Consider the following 24663-nt stretch of genomic DNA (forward strand, 5'->3'; position numbering starts at 1 on the left):
TTCCAATTCTACAGCGCTCGCTACACAAATAAACAAAAAATGTCATTTGATAACAAATGTGACCCCAAGTGGCAGTTTCCTTTCAACAGACGTAGTTTAATCTTTGAGCAGCAGGTGCGAAAGTTATCTCGAGGCAGAACTACAAACAGAGCAATTTTAGAGGAGACATTTTACTTGGCAGGAAATGCAATTCCTACCTGCAAATAATTGCAACATGCAGTTCTTTTCTCCTCTCTCTTCTAACAGCAGCCCACACATGACCCAGTGCTTTATCTTGAAAGACATTTACTTTGAGTGTCAATTTTTATCACCCCCCTCCAAATTAGAACGTGGTTCGGAATAATATTTGCTCTTTTGGTCAGTGTTTAGCAACTGATGTGAAAATGGATTTTCATTCCAGTTCAGTTTCTAATCGCTCAAAGGAGCAAATTTGTTCGGAATTATCTATCTGGACATCCAGGTGGTTACTAATAAAAGAGAACTAAAGGGATATGATGCTGCATTCAGTCAGTTCCCACAGCTTAAGTGCTTAGCTGTATTTAAGACATCCTTGAATCAACCAACGTGGATCAGAAGACCCAACCACATTACACAATTTACTGCTCTCCCAGAGGTATGAGATACCATGGATCACTGCCAATCTGTTTTGACTGCCCTGCAGGTACTGCACTGCTGCACTGCTAGATGAGTCACCACAAAGAAATGTAATTTCGGAGTTGGCTTTTGGAAACAAACACTCTTTGCATTGGTTTGTGGACAAACAGTTCTCAACAGAAAAAAAAAAAAATGACTCTCTTAGGTATTCTTGCCCTTCTGGCAATGTCCTGGTCCTGAGCTTTGACTAAAATTGGATATTTCCATTGCAATAAAATAACTATATTTACAAGCTGACCTTGAAGCATGTAGAAACCATTCCTCCACGATGGTATCACAGCCTCTCAGCTACATGCCTTAGACTGTGTGCTGCTAAAGGATAATGAAAATTTTCTTTCAGCCTCAGCTGCTGATGCTGTGTAAATTTAACATAATTTAAATCTCATACTGTTCTTGGCCTTCGCTGGATTCCTAGTATGACCCTGTTAACACCACGTAGAGTGAAAGAGAGTGCAAGGAATGGATGCAACGTGAGAAGAGGGCCTGAGAGCAACGAGCCTCCGTGGTTTAATCAAAACAGCAAACGTGGAAGTAAAAATGTCCTGTATCTCAAATGGAGAACAGCACTCAGCCACATCCGAGGCTAGCAGATTACCGTAGGTGCTTCTCCATCTGTTTTTCTGCTTCTTGGCAGCACAGGTTTTGAGGGAGAAGAGCTTGGGGGATGCTAGTTCCTGCTTTCGCTGTGATCCTGTCTTTTCATTCCACCTTGATGACTGCTTGATGGAGGCCATGCTGCGAAACTGCATCTTCCTTCCCTCCATGTCCCCCCCAGCTGCAGACAGTGCCACGACTCGCATCAGGACAAAATGGCTACAAAATGCCACCAGCTTTTTCACACTGTGTAAATGACAACATCAGGTACATGACAAAAAGGAAACAAGCTAATTTCTTTCTATTGGCAAAGAAATCACTGCCTCCAGAAATATTGTAGGAACGGAATTTGAGGATATTCTTAGAAAGCATTGGGAGACAAAATCATCTTTATTTTGTGAGATGTGAGCAGACAATTGTCTCTCTGTATCTCATCCTTTCAAATGACATTGCTTCTACAATATATTAGTTCCAGACTCTCTGAAAAACTGGCTAGCAACATAAAAAATCTTCCAAAAATGTCTAATTTTGGCCTCTGCAGTATGATAACAGAACAAAGCCATGATCTGGTATCGCTGCAGCTGAATGCAGAGATGAAATTTTGCCCTTAAACTGGCAGTACCACAAAAAGGAATTAAAAAAATAAATTAAAATCAAGTAGGTCACCTTGACTGTGACTGGCAGGAGATGTTTCTAACACAAGTAATAGGACTTAGCGTTTCAATGCATAAAAAGACTGAAAAGTTTTGTAGAACTGTTTTTGTTTTTGAAATGACATTCCTCTGGATCAGGCTGTAGCAGCATGGGTTGACTTTTCTGATAGAAGTTATTAAAAATGCCTTCTCACTGCGAAGTACTGGCATCATTAACCCCCAGAGAGATAACGAAACAACAGGAGGTATCTCTGAAGATTGTTTTGAAATTTAAACATATTCCTTTCGATATATGGTTTTCCTACTGGCATGTAATTATTTCCAAAGTATTAAAACTAATTGCAGATATTTTCTTTTAAGAGCCTGCTCCTGCTTGAATAATGCATATGAGATATATGAGATTCTTGCTCCTTTTGATATTTTGTTTTGTATTTGCTATTCACACACATAAATTCACAAGCAAGCCACCAATACTTGTCAGACCTACTCAATTTTATACATATTCATGATGAATAGAACAGAAATTGCACATGCCCAGAGGGTTTAAAAATTTTAATGGTGGCTCTAACAAGTTCAAACATTCGGTCCTAAACTTAGACTATGCCCTGCTATTACAATACATGGCTACTAATCCTAGAATGATATGACTAGCCTGATAACATGTATTAAAAACAAACAAACAAACAAACAAAACTAATTTTAGCATACAAACGTAGTTAATGACTCATGTAAAGAGGAAAATCATTTTGAAATAAACTAGGCCCCAAGGTTCAACAGGTAATGGTCAGAGAATTTGCAATTAAAATCAATTCATAGAATCATAGAATCATAGGATATCCCGAGTTGGAAGGGACCCATAAGGATCATTGAGTCCAACTCCTGGCACCACACAGGTCTACCCAAAATTTTAGACCATGTGACTAAGTGCACAGTCCAAACGCTTCTTAAATTCAGACAGGCTTGGTGCCGTGACTGCTTCACTGGGGAGCCTGTTGCAGTGTGCGACCACCCTCTCGGTGAAGAACCTCTTCCTGATGTCCAGCCTGAACTTCCCCTGCCTCAGCTTCACACCGTTCCCGCGGGTCCTGTCACTGGTGATAACGGAGAACAGGTCACCTGCCCCTCCACTCCCCCTCGTGAGGAAGCTGTAGGCCGCCATGAGGTCTCCCCTCAGCCTCCTCTTCTCCAGGCCGAACAGGCCCAGTGCCCTCAGCCACTCCTCATAGGTCTTCCCCTCTGGGCCCTTCACCATCTTCGTCGCCCTCCTCTGGGCACTCTCCAACAGTTTAATGTCCTTTTTGTACTGCGGCACCCAAACCGCGCACAGTGCTGGAGGTGAGGCCGCCCAGCGCAGAGCAGAGCGGGACAATCCCTTCCCTCGCCCGGCTGGCAGTGCTGGGCCTGATGCACCCCAGGGTGCGGGTGGCCCTCCTGGCTGCCAGGGCACGCTGCTGGCTCGTATTCAACTTGCTGTCAACCACAACCCCCAGATCCCTCTCTGCGGGGCTGCTCTCCAGCGTCTCGTCGCCCAGTCTGTACGTATAGCCAGGGTTGCCCCGTCCCAGGTGCAGGACCCGGCACTTGCTTTTGTTAAACTTCATGCGGTTGGTGATCGCCCAGCTCTCCAATCTGGCCAGATCTCTCTGCAAGGCCTTTTCACCCTCATCAGAGGCCACAACTCCTCCAAGTTTGGTGTCGTCAGCAAATTTGCTCAAAACACCTTCTAGTCCTACATCCAAATCATTTATAAAAACATTGAAGAGGACTGGCCCTAAAATGGAGCCCTGGCAGACCTCACTGGTGACTAGACACCAGCCTGATGTAGCCCCATTTACCACAACCCTTTGAGCCCTGCCCGTCAGCCAATTGCTCTCCCATCGTACGATGTTTTTGTTAAGTTGTATGCTGGACATCTTGTCCAGTAGGATCCTATGGGAAACTGTGTCAAAAGCTTTGCTGAAGTCCAAAAAGATCACATCAGCTGGTTTCCCTTGATCGACTAGATGGGTGATCTTATCATAAAAGGAAATAAATTTGTTAGGCAGGACCTACCCCTCATGAACCCATGTTGGCTGGGACCAATGACTGCATTGTCCCCCAGGTGCACTTCAATAACTTCAAGGATCATCTTCTTCATAATTTTACCAGGCACTGATGTGAGACTGACAGACCTATAATTGCTAGGATCTTCTTTCTTGCCCTTCTTGAAAATTGGCACAACATTTGCCAGCTTCCAGTCTACTGGGACCTCTGCAGATTCCCAAGATCTTCTTGTTTCTGTTCAAGGGGTTGTTGACACCCGCAAAGCCCTTTAGTGTGGAGCTGAAAAGACATGTCCTTGTCTTTTCTGGTACCACAACCCGTATGCCAAACAGTCAAAAAACCTGAAGGATGCCTGAAGGACACCAGCCCCTTCGGCAGCCTTGCCTCCAGTGCAAAATGTTCTTGACCCAAACGAGTGAGGCTGAGCTAACTGAGTTTGAGTAAAACCCTAATGAGGTCAAGGAAGGGCATCATCTGCTCCAAGAGAAGAGCATCGTTGAGTCATTTCACCTTAGATGATTCCGTGAATGAGTCGATCTTTCTCCAAGGAATCAGATTCGGTCACGTTACGCTCTGTTCAACAGATTTATTCATTCTAATTTAGTTTTAGCCCCTTTTATTCACCTTGATTCATGGAGGAATAATTAGGTTTGTATTTTTTCATCTTTGCTAATTTTACTGCTAGTCTCATGCATGAGGGAGATGTCACGTTATATTGTCCTGAAATGAAGCACTCTTAGGCAAGAATCAACACGCTAACAGCAGTGCTTTAAAATGCTATGAAATGGAACAGATTAGCCTTTATGTATCCTTTGTCAAACTTTGGCTCATATTGTAATTAGCCGATGTGCTAACATACAAATTTCTAAATTATCGATAGTCAAGGTTTTCTTGACATGTGAGATCCAGAGTAAGCAAAATCCATTGCATGGCTGCCTGTGGTTCTAATAAGCCTAAATAGTCAAAACACTTCAAATAATTTGTACTTGTACCACTTTTGAAACACAAACAATACTGTTCAATATCAGAAGTTCTGATTAAGCAAGTGCTTGTAAGTTTACTTGAGACAAGTGTCTCCAGTACAAGCATTGCTGAGGTCATTATGTGCAGAAAGCTGGGTGTGCTGACATAAAGGGAAACATAACTCACTCAGAAGGAGTCAGACATTTAGAGTTATGATAAGGAATGAAAACGCAAATGGTCAATCAAAAAGAAAAACAACCTGGCTTCATTTTCAGAAGGGGTAGTAATGATGAATTTTTTTCTGTCTTCTAAGCTGAGTTCATTTGGCATGGAAATAATACAACGGTAAACATCTGGGAGTCTAAATTTTTGTCTCGTATATCAGGTCAGATTTTATTTGAAAGATTCATTTTAGTTTTTATCTGTGAGTGTGTGGCAAATGTTGGAAACCTGTTGACCAAAAATGCTGCAAATAGCTGTGCAGTGTTTAGCAAGCAGAAGATAAATTATTTAGCTTTTTTTTTTTTGCATTTTTTATCCAATTTTAGTCAGAAGACTGTTACATTATTATTTTCTTTTCCTTCAAGATACTATATTTCCTGACAATCTTATGATGAAGATGCTATTGGAGCTCTGTTCTTTTAGAGAGGCAATTTCAGTCCATTTGACAGTTGCTTCAGTCCATTACTTAACTGGATACATATATTATTTTCAGCACTGTTTCCCAATCTTTCTCTTTTTACAGCTGATGGAATCTGACATGCAAACAGTCTGCTTTGCTTTACTTTGATTTACAAAAGAGGATTATCTGGGTTAGGAAGTAAAGGCCAGGCAGTTTACAACTACATATATTACTTATTATTCTTGGCAAGCGTGTAGAAATGTCTCATAAATAAGATCAGTAATGTTTTCTACTGTCCCAGAATGAAACAGTCTTAAGTGAGATTCAACACAGTAGCAATGCTTTAAATTGCTTTTGGATAGATGCTTTGGGATTCTTAAGTTTCATGTGAAAATTTTTTCAGCTTTAAAAGAAAAAAAGCAAACAACTAAAAACTTTTATACAATGCAATACGGTGCTTGAAACACACATTTACCCATATGACTGGTCTAATGCATGTCATGTTTTTTCAATTTGTTTGCTCTAAGTTAAACAGTCATAGCATCCCTTTTTAAGTTTCTTCCGTGTTTTAATCTAGATCACTTCTTTGACTCCATCTGTGGTTTGTTACTATAATCAGTCAACTACATTTCTGAAGTCTTCCTTCCCAAGTATCTTTTTCAAGATTAATAGTTCAGATGTACAAAGTCAGTCACCTATCTAAGTGATAAACCAGGACCGTAAGGTTCTCTAGCTCAAAATATCTGCTTATAGCAGTGTGCAGCTTTTGACTCGGAACGGCAATTTTCCTTTTATTTCCCCAAAACCAGCTGTAAAAACTGATAACCAGCTTTAAATTCGTCATCGTAAAGGAGTCCCTTTAAGCCTAGTGAAAATGTATGGTATAGCTCTTTACATGCTGATATATGAACATGCAGCACATTCCCGATTTCCTCTCCTGGCTGTGGGCTCACAACTCCTGTGTGAAGTGAAAGAGCAAATTGGTGAGGGCTCAAATTCTGGTGCGGTGAATGCATCCCTAATCGAACAGTGCTCTTCTCTCATCTTCAGCATTTGGGGAATGTATTTGCAAGTATAAAGCAAGATAAATCCTTTCAGGTTCCCGCATTTAATTAAGCTTTCAGCTATCTTTGTGAATGAACCAAGAGCATCTAATATGCGTGTCTACAGGGAACAGATCAGGAGTACCACTCCATCTGTGAAGTTGTTTGCTATCAGCTGGAAAAAATCTCTTCTCAATTAGCCTCTACGTGTGTCTAACTTCCTCTGGAACATTGCATCTACTATAGCTGAATCCCAATTGTAATAATTGTGCTTGAACAACAAAAAAAATACTTTGACTTCCTCCATGATGACCTGTATTTCTGGTAGTAATATGAAGCTAGGTTTAAGTAGTGGCAGGCTAAGCTGGTTGAGGTACAGAAACCCGCAGCAGAATTATGACTTTAAATGATTTAAAAATCATTTTTAAAACGTACAAGATCACAAAGCATCCTGGATGTGTTAGAGGCTGTCAGTTATATTTACATCTTGCAAATGCAAGACTAAATTCCTACTTTTAGTATCATCTTAGGATATGCAGATACTTTCCCATCTAAGAATCCCTTTGAGTAGAAGGCAGATGTGACTTTCTTGCTATGGATTTATTTCTATCTTTCTCCTGTCCTTGAAGAATCTTTAAGGAAGAGATTTGTGCATGAGGATGCCAAACCCCAACATGAACAACCAGAAAAAAAATTGATAAAGAGAAGGAAGCAAGCTAAAATACCTCTCGGAACATGAACATTGACAGGAATAGAATCTCTGAGATGCAGAGTGGGAAATATAACCTAAACATGGACAAGACAAAGATCAGTCAGAAGCATGAATAACCTTATTGTAAGTGAATGTTTGTAAAATTCCCAAAGTGGGAAGTAGCTCAGTTTAGTGTCTAATTTGAAACAATATTAATTTAGAAAGTTAACTCCCAACTTGAGTGGATCTGCTTCCAGTGAACACTGGCAATACTTCATTCTACAATAGGAACTGACATAAAAGACCTCTCCCATAACAGCATTTTCTATCATCTGGTTTGTTTCACATGTTTATTCAATAACATGCATCATGGTAAGTATGTAGCCAGAACATTTTTGTAATAGATGATCATTCACCACCCCCTAACCACCTGATCCCCACTTAGGACCAAAGTCATGAATGTAAATAAAGAACAGGTTAGAACAGTCTTGTCCAACAGTGCGTGAGAAGCGATGATGTGACAATTTGACATCTCAGAAACAAATCATTTCTTGTAATTGTAACATGCTCACAAGTCACTGTCATCAAAGTGATTTAGAATGGTGCTAACGTCCACATGGCAAAACACAAATTGATGTGCCAAATGACAACTATTTGTATTTCAACTTTTTCTGTCTTGGTGCTTCAAAGAGAAGCTGCATAGTTTTCCTGTGCATGGCACAGCGTTATCACAATTCAGGCATCATAAGCTGTTTTCAGCTGTCACAAACAAGTCAGGAGTGAGCCTGTCTTCATCTGTACTGTTCCAGCTGGCTTCCTTGAATAGCCAACCTAAGTGTTCACGCAAATGGAAGTAAATGATTTTCCTCTCCAAAGGTAAACCCTCAATCAAGCATTCCCAAGTCAAACGAGTCAATGGCCTGTTTGAAAAGGCCACCTCTCCTTCTGAGTGCTTCCCCTCACTGCACTTCCCCTGCCCATACCGATGGTCCCCCATTTCTCCTTGAGACTCCGTCTTCCTCCCCCCAACTACTCCCACCTTCTGTAACCCATCCTTGCCCCACGTCAGTGTCACCAATCCACCCCCACGCTGCCCACCTCCTTCTTACCTGCCCCTTATTTTTGCTGCACAGCACTAACCTGACACCAAGCTGCTCCGGGGAATGAGACCAATACATACCAAGCTCTCTTTCCAGCACAGCACCCAGACAATGACAGTGTCTGTGTCTTCCAAAACAGTTGTTTGCACAAAGTGCCTGGGTGACAGGCCATGGCAGATCCACTTGTGATTTCGGTTCAGTTAACGAAGAACACATGCCTTCCTTCGGCTGCTGTGACAGGCTGCCTGCGAGTTGCACCTAAAAATGCGTACTTTAAGGACATCTTGGTTTTAGTTCAAATCTTGTTTCTTTAAAATACCAATCATCAACAACAAAAAAGCATTTCTTTAGTTTTTCAGTACATACACATAACTGAGAAGGAGGATTAAGATTATTTCATGTTTTGTTTCAGTAAGAAACTTGAGGAGGCTGCCTGCAGTAGGCTGTCTTGTTTTACACATGGAAACACTTCCTCAGTTCTCCCACCACTTCCTATCATCCACCCACACGTAGACAGATCACAGGTTTTGCCCAGAAAAGCAATGAGATTGACATGTACAGCAACGAGGGAGGCAAAAACAAGTAAAAAAGTGCATTTTTACTTGGTTACAGGTACAAAAACTTGTTTTCCCTGTGCCCAGGAGGCCTGTTGGGCATGGCACTGGTACCACAGCCTGGCCTGGCCTGCACCAAGGCAGACCCTGAGGCCAGGCCGTGCTTTTCCTGGGGAACTGAGTGTTTTAAGTTACTGCTGAGACTATGATATGAGTGTTTAAGTTATGTGAATATATATGAAAAAAATCTCTGTTTGCCCCCAGGAGCTTCGGAAGCACTCACATCACATTTTGGGGCAGCTTTCTGCAACGGGGACAGACAGAAACACACTTTTATTCAGCAAGGAAAACGCATTTTCACGTCGCTGCTTTTGACTTCTGCCAGATATGTTCAGCCCGCGCTCAGCCGTGGCTTTCCGAGGGCCTGAGGTGGTGAGGGACACCCGACCGAGCCAAACTACAACTCCCGCCACGCCCCGCCAACGGCGCCGGGCGGGACGCGCGCGCGGTGCGCGCTGGGACTCGTAGTCCGCGGCCGCCCTTCCCGCCGCCTCTCCAACGGCGGCCCGGGCTGGGCGCGCACCCGCTCGGCGCCACGTCCGCGGGCGGCGTCACGGGGCTGGCAGCGCCGCCAATCGCGGGCGGCGGCGGCGCGCGGGGGGCTCCGGCGGCCTCAGCAGGCCCAGGCCCAGGCCCAGCCCCGGCGAGCGGAGCCGGGAGGCGCCGCCCTCCTCCTCCTCCTCCTCCTCCCTCTCCTCCTCCTCCTCCTCCTCCTGCCGCCGCTGCTCCCGGCCGGGCCCGTCAACATGGCGAGCGCCTCGTACCACATCTCCAACCTGCTGGAGAAGATGACGTCCAGCGACAAGGACTTCAGGTGGGAGCCGCCGCCGCCGCCGCCGGGCCCGGCCCGCCTCGCCTCGGGGCTTCCCCCCGCTGAGGAGCGGAGCCTCGGCCTCCGCCTGCGGCGGGCGCGGGGCCCGCGGAGCCCGGAGGAGCGGGGCCTGCTCGGGGCGGTGCGGGGCGGCCGGGCCCGGTGAGCGCCCCGCCGGCCGCGGGGTGCTGCAGAGGGGCTGGGAGGGCTGCGGAGCGCCCTGGGCCTCGGCTTCCGCGGCTCGCACGCCTCCTGGGTGCTGCGGGGTGTGGGCAGGGGTGCCGGGCTCACTGTGTAGAGCCTTGGGTGGGAAGGGGCCTTACAGAGCACCCAGCTCCAACCCCTGCCATGGGCAGGGACACCTCCCGCCAGACCAGGTTGCCCAAAGCCCCATCCAGCCTGGCCTTGAGCACCTCCAGGGATGGGGCACCCACAGCTGCTCTGGGCAGCCTGTGCCAGGGCCTCACCACCCTCGAAGTAAAGAATTTCGTCCTTATATCTAACCAAAGCCCACCCTTTTAGTTTAAAGCCATTCCCCCTTGTCCTATCCCTACACTCCCTGACAAAGAGTCCCTCCCCAGCCTTCTTGTAGGACCCCTCTAAAACTGTGTGTGTCCAGAGAGAGGAGTCCAGTTAAGTCAAGTTTTATGAAGGTGGGACTGGAATATGTATTATGGAGCTTAGGATCTGTCACCAGACTATTTATTGGAGTAACCGTTACAGTAGATAACATGCAAAAGATGGTGTATCAGATAATGAAATAGCATAGCAACTAAAAAAACACAACTAAACAACTAAAAACAACTAAAAAAAAGAGACCGCTTACACAGTAGCTCTAACAAACCATTAGGTTAAAGATAATTAAATTTGTCTGCATTGTGCATACCCAGGAATTCATGTATGAAGCTTTCATTTGTTAAAGAGAGTACATCAATACAGGGAAAAGTCATAAAACACACTTGGGGTTTATTCCGTTTTTGCACCTTTACAGTTCTTAGTTTGTAGTTAAAGAACACAGTGACATCCAAAGCAGCCTCTTGTTAATATATTAAAATCTAAAAGAATACAGGCTGTGATTAGCTATAGAGTTGGCTTTTGACAAAACTGTTGAAGCACTGGGCACAGCTGTGATAAACGTATGTATTTTTCATGTCCATTTCTTTCAGATTCTCTAGTATGATGTTACCAGGAGAGTTGAGGCTAGAAACTTTGGGGAAGAAAAAGAAAAACAACAAAAACTGATTAGTCTGAAAAGATGCAGTCCAGAATTGCCTGAGTCATTTAAATTACACTTAAAAATAGATTCAGACTGTTTTCTGAATATTTTTTTTAGTTTTATCATGCTAATTTGTTTCTGTGATTAAGTGAGCTTTGCATTTAGTGCTTATGGGAAGGATGTCTTCCAAAATATTGTGATGGATTTGCTTCTTAATACTGATTTCCAATGAGTTTAAAACTTTTTGCTCTCAAATGAGGTTGTAGCCTCAAATGGGGTTGTAGCAATTAGTTTTCCAAGCTACATGTAGTTAAAACTTGTTTTGTAGTTGCTTTAGGAGAGCATACTCTGCAGATTACCCATTCCAGGAGCTTTGAACAACTTTGGGATTCTGAAATACTAAAAAAATAATAACAACACAGATTAAAATCTGAATTAGAAACCGTAAAATGAGTGACGATAGACCTCTACAAACTGGCTGTTATGCAATACTGTGTTTTCTGAAACCTTTGCATGTATCATGTATTTGCATAATGGATAAAATAGTTCTTAGTACTGGTAATTATAAGTGGATTTATTATTAGACTTGTGCGTATTTGAAGAGGGATGGTGTGGTTGTTGATACCAGGGAGCTGACTGCAAACCACAGTCCAAGTAGCTATTCTACAGTAAATTCTAATCCTCAGTTTTTTTGGATAAACTAACTTGTCTGATGCAATTGTTTCTGGCATTTATTGTGGGGAAACTTCAGTTCTAAGTGGGCAGTGATGTAAGGTGGCAGTTTACTTTGGGGCTGTGGGAGGAGCGGTGCGCTCGCTGGAGGAAGAGGATGGCTGCTCCACGTACAAGGGGTGAGGAGCTACCGATGCGCTGCTGCTTTGCAGCACATAAAGTTGGTCAAAGGCCACATCTATACCACTCAAAACTGTGGTGTTTCTAAATACCAGCTACTTCAATTTAGAGTTGCCAGTCTTCCCCATGCCACTGTGGGGTTTGGTATTTTATTTTTTAGTAGGAATCCTCCAGGAGGACTCCTCAGTTGTAGCCAAGCGCAGAAGTGCTGATGAGCTGAGGATGCTCAAGCTCTGCTTAGACAAGTAGTTGATGAGTGCATGTGAACTCATAAGGCTAGGAAATGGGAGTTAGCGCCCGAGGAAGCGAGGGGAGGCTGTTAAGGTTTAACAAAAAGAGGTAAATATAGCAGCGTCATGGAGATGGCTTTTAAATGTTTTAGTGCTGCTTGGCTTCGTGGATGCCCTTCTTCCCATCCGATCTGCCCCTTCCCTTTACTATTCAAGTAGCTTTTTCCCTTGCTCTGCTTAAAGGCTGGTGCCTTTCACATCCATCATCTGTTTATGCACACATCTGGTTCCTGTCAGATTACAGGCTTGCTTCGGCGGCGCTCTTGGAGTGAATGAAGAACAAGTGAGGGCTTCGCTTATCTTAGTTAGAAACACCTTGAGACTGTTAGACTGGAACGGCTGCGTTACACGACAGGATAAGTCGGGGTCCATTATTTGAGGGGAGTCGTCTGGCATTTGTGATGCATGTTAAGATTATGCAGTCTTGGCTTTCATTCTCAATAAAGAAGTATCGAGCAGGTCAGGCTGTGGAGATAACCTTCCGAGGATGACCTGAGCTTAAGCGATGGCTGCTTGAGGCTGATGTGTCAGAAACTCAAATGTCAACCTTAGCTGTGTAATTAACAGACCGTTTTTGTCTGGGGGCTGGGATTGGCACTGGAGCCCCTGGGATTGGTAATTGAGTAAGGCATCTCTATTACTTTTCTTGAGGAGAAAGGATGCTTAGGAAAGGAAAACAGATTGGAAGACAGACTTTAGAAGGAAAAGAAACAAAAGGCATAAAAGCAGTATTTTTGGAAAGTCATTTCTCAGTATGTTCTCTCGTATTGGTTGGAGTGACGGTGGTATTGAACAGTAAATGAACTGATAGGAAAGCTGATTTTGTTTTCTTGATCTCTCAAGAATTAATTTTAGACTTTAATGTCATGCCTTAGATTGAGGGCTGGATAAACATCATTGGCCATTGTCTGGATTATAAACAAACTAGTCTGGACAGACAAAATGAGAAATTTATAAAACATAGCTTCACTTTTATTTCTCCGATGATGTCTGGCTTATTATTTTTGTGGGAGAATGTTTGAAAAACTGTATTATTCTTCTTGCTTAAGAAAAAAATTGTGTAGCTAGTGAGAGAACTACTTCAAATCTGAGAAAGTGTCAGTTTTCTTGTTGGTGATTATTTGGAGCACAGCATAAAGATCATGAGTAAAACGTGGAGCTGTCCTCACCAAGGAAAGATGATGACCTAACTAAAAGTTAAATTTTATTTAAAAATGACATTTTCTCCTTATTTATTTTATAAGTAGAAGAAATGCTGCTTGTATCACAAAGCAGGTAACGCTAATCCAATGTTAAGTGTGCTTTATTTGGTAACAAATGGTGGAAACTGAGAATTGTGAATTGAAGAGCACTGAATGACCCGTATATATCCTTTTAGCAATAATTATCTGACTATTTTTTGTCAGGTTTATGGCTACTAATGATTTGATGACGGAACTACAGAAAGATTCTATTAAGCTGGATGATGACAGTGAAAGAAAGGTGGTGAAGATGATCTTGAAATTACTGGAAGATAAAAACGGTGAGGTGCAGAACTTAGCTGTCAAATGGTATGTATTCTTTCTTTGTGGTGTAAAGAATTGTCTGTTGGCTGAAAAACATAAAGCTTTAAACAAAAAAAAAAAAAAACGTAAAGGACCACTGCTATGCAAAATAAATGTGAATCTGTTGTCCACATAGGAACCTTTGCAGGTTGTCTGCATTAATCATAGCTTCTTATAGAACTATCTTTTGTTGGTGTTGCAATTTAACGTTTGGGGTTTAAGGGGACAAATACAACTGCACAGTCATTGCTGAAGGTATAAGAACAGTGTGCTTGTTCTCTGGTGATAAATCTTGAATGCTAAATAGATTTTAAAGATCATAGTTCATAGGTAGTTGCCACATTGATGTTTAACTGCGAAAACTACTCCAATGCTACAATTCCATGATCTGCCTTCTCAAACAGAAATAACATAAGCAAAACTGTGTGTTTACCTTTTAATCAAACATGGAACTTGCCTCTTCACTAGCATTTGAAATATTGTGTTAATGGTTTTACATGCTTTACAGGAACTGCAGATGTTTTATGGGGTCAGGGTGCAGTTACTTGCTTTTCAGAGGCTTCTGTTGGTTCAGTGGCCTTTCTTCCTCCCTTTATTTAACTTTACCTGTGGTGTGGCTTTTCTGGCTGTGTTCCACCTCTTTGAAGAGGTGCTACGTTTATTATGATTTTTGGCTTGGTTCTTCTGACTACTTTTGTGTCCTATAAGGAGGGCATCTCTGTTAAGAAGCTCCTAGTGTTTCTGTAAGAATATTTATTGTTCGTGATCTTTTTTTTAAAATATCTCATCTGGTCTACTTGAGTCATATTCTGTGAAGCATGTGTTGAGGTAAACTTACCACTGCAGGGCTTGGGACAGCTTTGAAGAAGAGTTTCACATTGTGACTAGCTCAGTTAGTTTGTTTCAGCTTGTTCTTTACAATTTAACCCATCACCTGAACAAAGCAGAAAATTAAAGCCTGTGCGTACATAAATCTGCTTATATACTTACAAGAAGCGCTTGCTTCAGCTTCCGAAATATTTTATGTGATAAGTAAAACCTTTCACAGAGGATCTAATGTGAGAGTAGCAAGTTTCCAGCCAAAGTTTAATGTTCTATGAGCTGCATAGTAATATAATTATCACTACTTTTTCACTACTTTTATAAGAGTTGCAGTTTTGTTGAAACATGTCTCCCTCCAGTTATTTTAAAAAACACAAACCAACATGTTGCTTTTGAATGTGAAGTCCTAAAACGTCAGAGTACCTTGTGGTACAGCTTAAGCTTTCTGGCTTTGAAACAGGGTGCCTGCGCTCAGTCAGAAGAGACACATGCATGAAAAGTATTAAGTAGATTATTATGAAACTTGGCTCAGGCTTAGAACTGGCTTTTCATAAAGTAACATTCTGTGGAACAAAATGGTTACAGCATACATGCCGTACTCATCTACAATGCATAGCCTGAAGTTACCTTGAAATTCAGATTAATGCACGCAGTGTATATGTAACAATCTTTAATGACAAGGTTAGGATTTTGGACCTAAAGTACAGGTAATGTTAAAGACTTCAAAGGAAAGAGAATGAGGAAAATAGATAGCTGCCAGTGCATGTGGGCATGCCCTGTTCTTTTCTTATTAACCGTTCTTCCATTTTTAAAGTTCGCTTTGACACACTGATAAAATACTTGGATTTAATTAAAATGACAGAATCAATTTAAAGTTTGGAATACTTTTAGAAAAAATCCAAGTAGCGTTAAAGAACAGCATGAAATTTCATGTAAGGGGACAAGAAACAAGATGAAAAAGTTTTCAGGAAATTGTCAGCTTTCGTATAGAATTTGTACCTTGAATGTATCAACATTATTTATTTATTTTCAGGTAACTTAGACTCACAGTATTGTTCCATCACAATTTTAAGCCAGTCTAAGCTAATTTTGCTGCTCTTCTGATGTTCTTCCCCTCCGTGTCCATTTTCTTGAGTGCATCTGATTTTGTTGTAGACTGGTTCGGGGAGTTAGATTTCTTCTGGCTCAGCTCTCTCCTCCTACATTCAGATGAGCATTGGTAGAAGCAATAGTGGGGGTACAGGATGGGAGAGGTTGAAATACTGCTAAGATGTAGTTTAAGGCAGTTTAGGGTGACCTAAACTAGATTTTCCATCTACTACAATGCTAGGTGGGAACCTAATTTGTTAATTTAAATTTGACCAGTGTATTTCCCCTCCTTTTTGGTTTTAAAATATTTTGTGTTGCTGTTCTTTACTTGTGTATTTCTGTTACATGTTTGCTGCCATTTTCAGCTGAGGAAAGCATAAACTGTGTTTAGATTACCTTATTAAATTAAATGCTCTGGTGCTCTTTAGAGACTATCAGCGGGAACTTTCATCAGACTGATGCTTGATGACCCATTCAAGTATAGATTCCCTCTCATAGGAGTGCCTTAAAGGTACACAGAAAGCTCTGTCCTGCTGAATCTGTATTTGAGACAGCTTTTTTGGGGGGGAAAGAAAGATTTGCAATTTGTTAGGGAAGCTTTCTCTTCCAGCTAGGTCCATGGAAACACTGAATGGTAATGTTATTGAACACTCCTTAACAAGGAAAGAATCTCTTCAAGGAACATTGTTCTTTCAAGGTTTGATTACTGATGTCACTGAACAGAGAAGATTTGAAATAACTCATAACAGTTGCAAAGCAATATTTTTTTCTTAGGCAAGTGTAGTAACAAGTAAGTTTTGCCTTATCCACTAATCTCTTTCACATTTGGATAGGAAGTGCTCTGTTGGTTAAAATGCTGATGAACTTGTTTCTCATTATCTCTTCAAAGCACACTGGTGTTTTTGTTTTCGGACCTTTCAGTTATATCATACTGCTTTTGGATAGGATAAAACATGTTTGTCTTTGCTTAACTGCTTGAGAGTTTATGGGTACTTGGGTAACTATCTTGCAAGATGATTGTGATGTTCATCTCCGAATCAAAATGAAAATAAACTGATTTAATACTCTTGCTTTAAAAGTCAAACATCTTTGACCCTACAGAAGAGAAAGGAGTGTACTCATCAAACTTTTATTTCAGGCAGTAGATACGAACAGTTTTTTCACCTTGTCTGTCTTAAGAATATTTTTGTGTGTGTTGCTTGTGTTTTTTTCTGAAGGACTTCTTTGTTCTATCTGATGATCAAAGGCTGTTTTACAGTCAGCCAATGTAAAAAACACTATTGGACGTTCTTACACCATTCATGTTTTAAGGCTATCTGTGTAGTCCAGAATGGTACCCGGGGCACCTTATGGTGGCAGGGGTTATACTGCCTGTAGCTCTGTCCAAGGTTACCTGCATCTGGGTTAGACAAGCGGTGTGCTTTGCCTGACTGTGGGGTGGATTGTTTGGGCTTCGCTGCCGGTAATGTTCTGTTGGCCCAAACTGCCATTAATCATTCTTCTTAGTTCATCCTTAAACTGCAGCACTGAATGTGCTTCTCATTCTGGTAGCTATTTATGTTGTGATACTCTGCCATTAAAACCTCTACTGACAAATTTGTATTGTTTCACACTAAAATGCTTCCTGAAACTTACAATAAATAATCATTCATCATATATGTATATCTCTCAAAATAAGAAGTAGAAAAGTGGGATTGAAGTAACTACTTTCAGTGATTCCTCCCCTTGTCATCCTGTAGTTTATCTGCATTTATCAGCGTGACTTCTCTGGGCAGTAGTTCAACGTAGGGAACCCTGCCTGATGCTGCGAGTGTGAGTCATTAATGTGAGCAGGATGATGCACATATGTTGTGTGGCTGATCTGGTTTAGCAGCTTTAAAGTGTTTTGGATGCTGTGGTAATACACTATTATACATCATGCTATATTGGTGATTTGAGTCAAATATATTTATTTTTCATTTGTGAATTTTAACTCTTCCCTGGAAGTAAATGTGCTTCTTTGATAGCCACACTGATTTCAGCCTACATTTGGTTGTGAGATGACATCCCTCTTCCTGGCAGGGAGGGCGTGCTACGAACACTTTTATTTTCAGATGTATATAACTGAAAGGAGACCCTGCTGTAGCTGCTGTTTATTTCCATAGACAGTTGAATGAGCTGTTGACTTTAAGGGAAGTTGGATACAAATTATTGGTAATTGTGATTTTCCAGCGAAAAGGAAAAGATCAAAGAGGACTTAAAAATAAAAATAATAACTAAAAAGCATTTCCAAAAAGAAAGAAAAGTTGTAGTTTATTTTCTACTTTTGATAAGCTCAGTTTGCAATCTGACACTAATAGTAAGGTCTGCAAGTGATATCTCCTGATTTGAAAGGCCAGAAAAGCTTAAGGCATTGTTTTTTTACAATGTACTTCGTAACTGGTGTGTCAGCTTTATTGAACTAAATCAGAATAAACAGGAATGTGTAATGAAATGAAGATGCTAACTCAGGTAAAGTCTGGTTTAACACCTCCTATGGACTGAAATCCCAAGTGTTTGGGTGAGTGACTTATGTCACTTCAGTAGTTTATCTTCAGACATTGGCAGAAAAGTGTTTCCTTTACTTATCTGATGATCTAATATGTCTAACTGACCAACTTTTGCTCTGATTATTTTAGTTTCTCTTTATTTACATTGAAAAAATAAACATCCTGCCCATTATTTTAGGTGTTTTTGCTTCTGGAGCAACTGTTTGTTTTTGGTGGAGATACGGTCTGTCAGTCATTGGTGCATAAAAAGATGGTGTCAGCTGCAGATGCCTGGGTTGTGGAAGGTGTATTTTCATAGAGCTGTGCAAATCTTTGCAAACTGCAAAAGCAGGAGACACGATCTTTGTATCAGCGAAAGGAGAGCTGACGTTGCCACCTGGAATCTCACCAACCAGATCGCTTTTGATTAATAGAGAGCGAGTTTGCTGACTTCTGGGATTGCTACTCTGAAGGCTAGCTGTAGTTTTGAGAGGTTGCTGTTGTTTGGTTTTGTATGAATATGTTTCCATAATTGTACATCTGCTTGTTTGTGCTTCTGTTTACAGTACTTTTGTTGGAGTATGAAGCATTATGGATGCAAAATAGTTTCCACAGATTCTGGAATCACACCTTTCTGGACTGTAGTCTGTTGACTGAAACGCACAGGGAATTTCCTCTCTCCATACTACTGTGGATGGTTGCCATACTTTGGAATTGTGATCGTTTCTGTTTAGGTGCTTTGTGCTTGTGTTGCTTGCAAACCAGTTTATTACGCAGCAAGAGCAGAACAGTGCAGTGGTGCTGTGCATAGCCACTGACTGCCAGCAGTGTGCACTGGAAGAGGAGCTAGTGATGTGCCACCGAGGGGAAGGCTCGGTTGAAAAGTGAAATTAGGTTGTGGAGAAATCTGAGAGCTTTTTGAGCAGCTGGAGAAAATGTTTCAACTTCTAGGGATGCAGTCAGGGATGGCTTGGTGTATCTGTGTCTGAGAGAGAATTCTTGGTGGTAATTTGTGTCTTGGCAGATGCTCATCTGCAAACTTTTCAGGACTTATGTATTGGGGGGGAGAAATGGTCCTCGCTCATAACAGTGTCTAAAAATTACCCTAAGACTGCAGTATTTGTTTATCATGATTGAAACAATAACATGACCAGATTAAGATTGTGGGTATGGTCTTCTAAACCACTACTCGCAGGGATTTAGCAGCTGTGGAGATGCTTAGATGGAATCTAAAGATGTCAGTACTGTCCCCCGGCCCTAAGTTAAAGGGCAGTGCCAGGTTAAGGCTTGACTTTTGCTGTTTTTAACAAAGGCTGCTGTTAAGGCTGTTCATTTCTGCAGGAGTAAGTGTACCTGCTGAAGCAGGTGAGAAACTATTCCATTGCATCTTTGTTTCTGGGCACTTAAAGGGCTTCTTTTTATGCCTTTCATCCTATATCAGTCGGTATCTCAATTAACACTTCTCCTGAACTTACCTGCATGCAGAACCTTCTAGAAATGTTATACCAAAGTTGTTTTTATGTAGTTATTTTTAAGATATCTGCATTTCTGTAAAATGCTCTGCAAAATAAAGAGTGAATTGCAGTCTTCCTAAATGTATGGCATTGGGGTGATCATAATGTCTGTGGCCTAATTTGGGGAGTTGGCCTCAATGTCAGATTTGTTTGAAGATTCATGCTGTAAAAAAAAATGAGTTGAGAGTAATATTGCAGTGCATGTTTTTGGTAGATATGCTTTGTCTATGCTGCTTTTTTTTTTTTTTAATTCCCAAATTGCACTTATTTTGAACAGGCTCTATGGCACGAGTAGGGTGTTGATGGGTAAGGAGAGCAGGAAACCATGCAGGTTACAGTTTGTGAAGGAAGGCATGGAAAGGAGTACGTACAATTCTCTTGGGAATTGGGAAAAGCGTGTTCCAGGGCTTTTTATGTAGGTGCTGTGCCTCAAGCGCTAACAATGTTTTGATTTCATGGGGGCAGGGTGTTATGAGTGTAGCCACTGAAAGAGAAGCTCATAGGTTTGCCTAACATAGTGACAGACCACTGGTGCCAAGATGTTGGAACTTACTCTGTGGTTACTATCATAATGTAAGTTACACGTCGTGCTTGAATATAAAACTTGAATGCAAAAGTTTGCTTTATGTAACAGATAAATTATTGCACGTGCTTTTCTTATCTGCGCTAGCTTGCTGCCTTTTGCTTCTGTTGAGCTTTTTTGACGATAGTTAGCTCTTGCTACTGTGACTTCTGGACATAGGGAAGAAAGGTAACAGCAGTGGGGGGCACGTACAACAGGTTTTAGGGGTGGAAGGTGTATGTTGTTGTCCTCTCGTATAGAGCCATGTCTACTAGCTGTCCTAGAATGAAAGCTGTAAATCTTGGCCCTTTGAGTCCAGCTGGAGTCACTGGCTTGCAGTCCTTGGAGTTTGAGCCTAGTCCTCCAGCCTAGCTCCCTCCAAAATCTGTGTGTGGCGTTTAGTTGGGGCTGTTGGAACACCGCCTTTTTCAAGAGTGGAGAAAATCGGTGACCAGATCAGGTGGACAATGGTTTTGAAGGCCTACAGTCATCCCGTGGTGGGAGCTATATGGTGAAAAGGAGCGGCTTTGGAGTGACAGAGAGGACATAAACAGTAAGAAGTGTGAAAGGTGTTGGGAACTTGGAGTGTGTTTGGAAGCTTTTGTGGCAGGAGTGGACAACTTGGTGCTTGGAGATGGGATAGAAGACAGTTTCAGAGGAATTTGGAACATACACGTTTGTATTTACCCTGTAGGTGCTTCTAAACTGTTTGATTTGACTATTCTTTTTTCCCCCTATGTAAAGTCGAAAGGACAGTAGCTGCATCCAGAAAGAGGAATCAGTAAAATACACAACTTCAAAATGAATAAGTTTGTTTGACTGTACATTCAGAAGTTAATTCGGTAAGGTCCAAGGTGCCAAGTTTCATTTCAGTGAGAAAATCCAAAGCATAAATAGGTTGACAAGTAAAATTAATAGCAGGTAACATTTCGCTGTTGACAGCTCTTCAGAACTAAGGTACACATCCTCAGATCTCCACTGCTAAAACAATCCAGAAATTGGTCTCCCCAGCAGTACCAGCCAGGTAATAAAAGTGTGGGGGTTGTCTTGCTCTCAGTCTTGGCAAGTACAGTACTGAGCTCCTAAACTAACTTGAATGCCTGTATGCTGAATGCTCTTGCCTCAAGCCTTTCCTTCTGAATGTGATGGGTTACTGGCGTGTTCCCCTGCAGATGCCTTTCTGACAGTTTTATTAGCTAGTGGTGAACCCAGGATCCAGCTGTGTTCTTGGAGACTTAGGCTTCAACTCCAGACCCATGTCCAGTAAAACAAGACAGACTGCCTTGCTTGTCATCTTGTGTGCTTGTCTCAATACATATACAGCAACTTTTTCCTTTAGATTATGAAGACTCAAGGGTGGTTTTTCTGTCTTAAAATACTTGTGGGTTTTTATAATACAGTAATGTGGGAATTAGATGATTTAAGCTTAAAGTAAGCTTTTGCCTGAGTGGCATAATCTTGATTTAGCTTTTGGACTATCTGCTTTCAGAGTAATAGTCTTTATTGACAGATGAGAATCTTGCCAGATATCTTGGACAGAATTTCTGCTTGCATGTTGATTTTTATTTCTTTTCTGGTTTTGTACAGTTGACTTAGTGCCAGTGAGTTGTTTTTTTTAAATGTGAAACTTGCTCTTTTAATTCAGAATCACTCTCAGAATCCTAGGAAATAAAACCAAAGCATTTTTCCCTGCTGTAATCATTGAAAGGAAATAGTTTGCATCTAGATTGCTTGCTTCCAGTAATCTAGTACAACTAGACTGTCATGTATTGCATTTCTTCATTTACTAGAACTGCATGCTGCTATTTGTTAATCAGGGTTTTGCTCTACCATGATCTGGCAATTCCATTATTACATTGGATATTCAAATTTATGAAGATGGAAGTTCTCATCCCACCTTTTTCCCTAGTGTCTTGGGCTTGTGTGTGGTTTTTTTTGTTTGTTTCAGTAAAATGCTTTGAAAGGGTAACTTGGGGAAGAAGAAAGTTATCTACCCTGGTGTTTCAAACTAACTTGTGACCGAGCTGTTCTAAAAGCTTGATAGCTGCTATTTGTTTATGATCAGTGAAAACTGAATTACAAATTAATACATTACAGCTTTTTAAATACTAGGGTTTTTTCTAAACATGAGAAGACAGTCTGTCTTTCTCCAGGGTCCTGCCTTGGCAGTTGACAAGCATTTAGGTTAGATAAATACTTCTAGTTGGAAGTTGTTCTGTTGTTAATTATGTTAATCTGTTTTACAAGCAGATGGTGAAATTATTTGTAAAACTTATGCACACTTCAGATATTTCAGTAATAATACGGCCCTAAATCATTGCAGCCTCAAAAATCTGACGTACTTGTAGTAAATGGTGGCATGGATTTGAAAACTTAAACTTTGCTTCCTTACAGTTAACGTTATTTTGTTAACAAGTTCTTTCATTTTGTGCTTGAAAACCTGTAGGTTTTCAGTTTGGTTTCAGCTCTCCAAATTAGTGTTTACTAAACCTGCAGAGATCATTTTATTCTCTGTTAGCTTTGCTAGAATAAACCTTAATGAAAAGCAGATGTATGCAGTATTAAAGTTCAGTGCAGGGAAAAAAGCTATATGGAGGCATTGTACTCTAATGTAGTCCTAATATAGTCGGTTTGCAATTGGCTTAGAGATCTTCCTTTTTCTGCATTTGCTCATAGACTTATTTCCATATGGTTCAGTTTTGTATCTCTGGTTTGTAGAGTGGTTGTCTGCGTACATTGTGTACAGCGTTGATGGGCAGATTAAAAAAAAAAAGATTTGGATCCTCCCTTGTGAACAGCAGAAACATCCATGGCTTCTGGCTCTGTTTGTTGCGGCAGGAGGCTGCTGTGGCTCTTGAAGCTACTTGCTCACTCTGGCATCTCAGCAGAAGACTGCACGGACCGGACGGAACCCTTCCACAGGCTTGCTTGGATCGTGTACTGCGAGTTGGGCACCAACTTACACAAAAACAGCATCACAACAGAGTTTAAGCTTCTGAAAAATGCTTTCGAAATAATAACCTTGCCCAAGTCTTTCCACTTCTTGAAATCATAACCAGGTTAGGTGAGCCCTTCATATCAAAAGTCATCACGCTCATCAAAGTTCACACTGAGGGTGCATGCAGAATCTCTTGAAAACCTTGTGTGCTGTCTTATTGTGGCCGAAGTTGAATTTGATGGTGATGCAAGTTGAAGCATGTGTTAGAGGTGGAAAAGCATTGAGATGCTGCTGTGAATCAGGCTGTAGGATTTTCTTGATGGGACATTGGGAACAGCTGTAAAACATAACCAAGGGAAGTTCTGTGCTCAAGCCCGAGTGCTAACCATTATCCCTTTAATTGACCTGGAAGAAAAAATAGATAGTTTTCTCAAGATGTGTCTGTGTTTCTGTGAATTCTGCTGGTGAGCTACACTCCTAGTTCATGGTTCCCATGTTTTCTGTAGATGGTCCTCACTACTGCTGTCTCCTATTTTGCCTCAATCCATTGCTTGTTCTCCTGTGTGACTTGCACACAGCTCCTTGGTGTACAGCCCTTGCTTTTGTCAGGGTCAGTCCAAACGAAAGACTGCAGAAATGTACTAACTCGAGCTTCCTGTTGCATCTCACCTCTGGTGTTGATGTTGCGTTAGTAAGCGTGTTTTGGTTGGGTGCGATGTGATAGATGTCACCGCAGAGGGAGAATAGCTGGCAAGATCATCGCGCAGAAGCTTGCAGAACAATGGAGCTGTGTCTTTCAGAGATGTTCAGAGGTTAACTCCTGTTTTTTGATGGAACACGCAGCTTACAATACTCATTTTCCAGAATTTGACATGTTTGTTGTTAATGTAGCATGTTTGGGGGAGTGGAATTAAATTAAAAGAATTGGTCAAGTCTTTCAAAACTGATTTTCCATTTCTGAGGTGGTTTGAAGGCAGGTGTTCTAGAAATTTAGGGAGTAACTAGGTAAGTGAATTCGGAGTAAAAAGGGGGAGAGGGAAAAAGAGTAAATTCTTACTCTTATGAAGCCTTTTCACAGGTGAATGGAATTGTAAAGTAACTTATTTTTACAAGGTAATATTGCTTGTTTTGCTGATAAAACTTTGGTGATTGTGGCCAAGTGCTTACACTATCAGTTTTGCGTTAGAGGAAAAAATAATTGTATTGTGGTTCTTGATGTTAGTTTTGATTAATTTATGGGATCTGCTTTGTACTGAAATCATGTCTTTTTTCATAACTATTATTGCATAGTGGCTAATAGATTTAATCAGATCAGGTATTGTCTAGTAATTAAACACAGTAAGAAAATGCGTTAACACAGCAAGAACGTGGGAATACTCTCAATACCAGTACAAAACAAAGAAAAGCAGATGGATGGCAGCATCCAAGGCCATAGTGAGACAGATGATGGTAGTGGTTTCAAGCTTACATTGCAAGCTAAATGTAGAGGGTGAAAGTTGAGCTGTGATTTTTGTCACGTGTTAGTACATATAATCTGTGAG

General features: G+C 41.4%; 1 protein-coding gene and 1 long non-coding RNA gene across 2 annotated transcripts in view; one reads left to right on the forward strand and one right to left on the reverse strand.

The window, feature by feature from the left end:
- Positions 1–1690: 1690 nt before the first annotated feature.
- LOC310891309 lies at positions 1691–9419 on the reverse strand. Its single transcript, XR_014577515.1, has 3 exons — positions 9201–9419; positions 8444–8634; positions 1691–8094 (listed from the first exon to the last, which is right to left on the reverse strand). It is a non-coding gene; the product is annotated as an uncharacterized lncRNA (long non-coding RNA).
- Positions 9420–9555: 136 nt separating this feature from the next.
- CAND1 (cullin associated and neddylation dissociated 1) overlaps positions 9556–24663 on the forward strand; it is a 28100-nt gene continuing 12992 nt past the window's right edge. The window contains exons 1-2 of the mRNA XM_083819390.1: positions 9556–9791; positions 13553–13696. Of these exons, the coding sequence (XP_083675516.1) occupies positions 9724–9791; positions 13553–13696 (212 nt within the window). The 5' untranslated portion in view covers positions 9556–9723. The remainder of the gene's footprint in view (positions 9792–13552; positions 13697–24663) is intronic.

The sequence above is a fragment of the Anser anser genome (genome assembly GCF_964211835.1).
Source record: "Anser anser genome assembly, chromosome: 1".
Taxonomy (NCBI): domain Eukaryota; kingdom Metazoa; phylum Chordata; class Aves; order Anseriformes; family Anatidae; genus Anser; species Anser anser.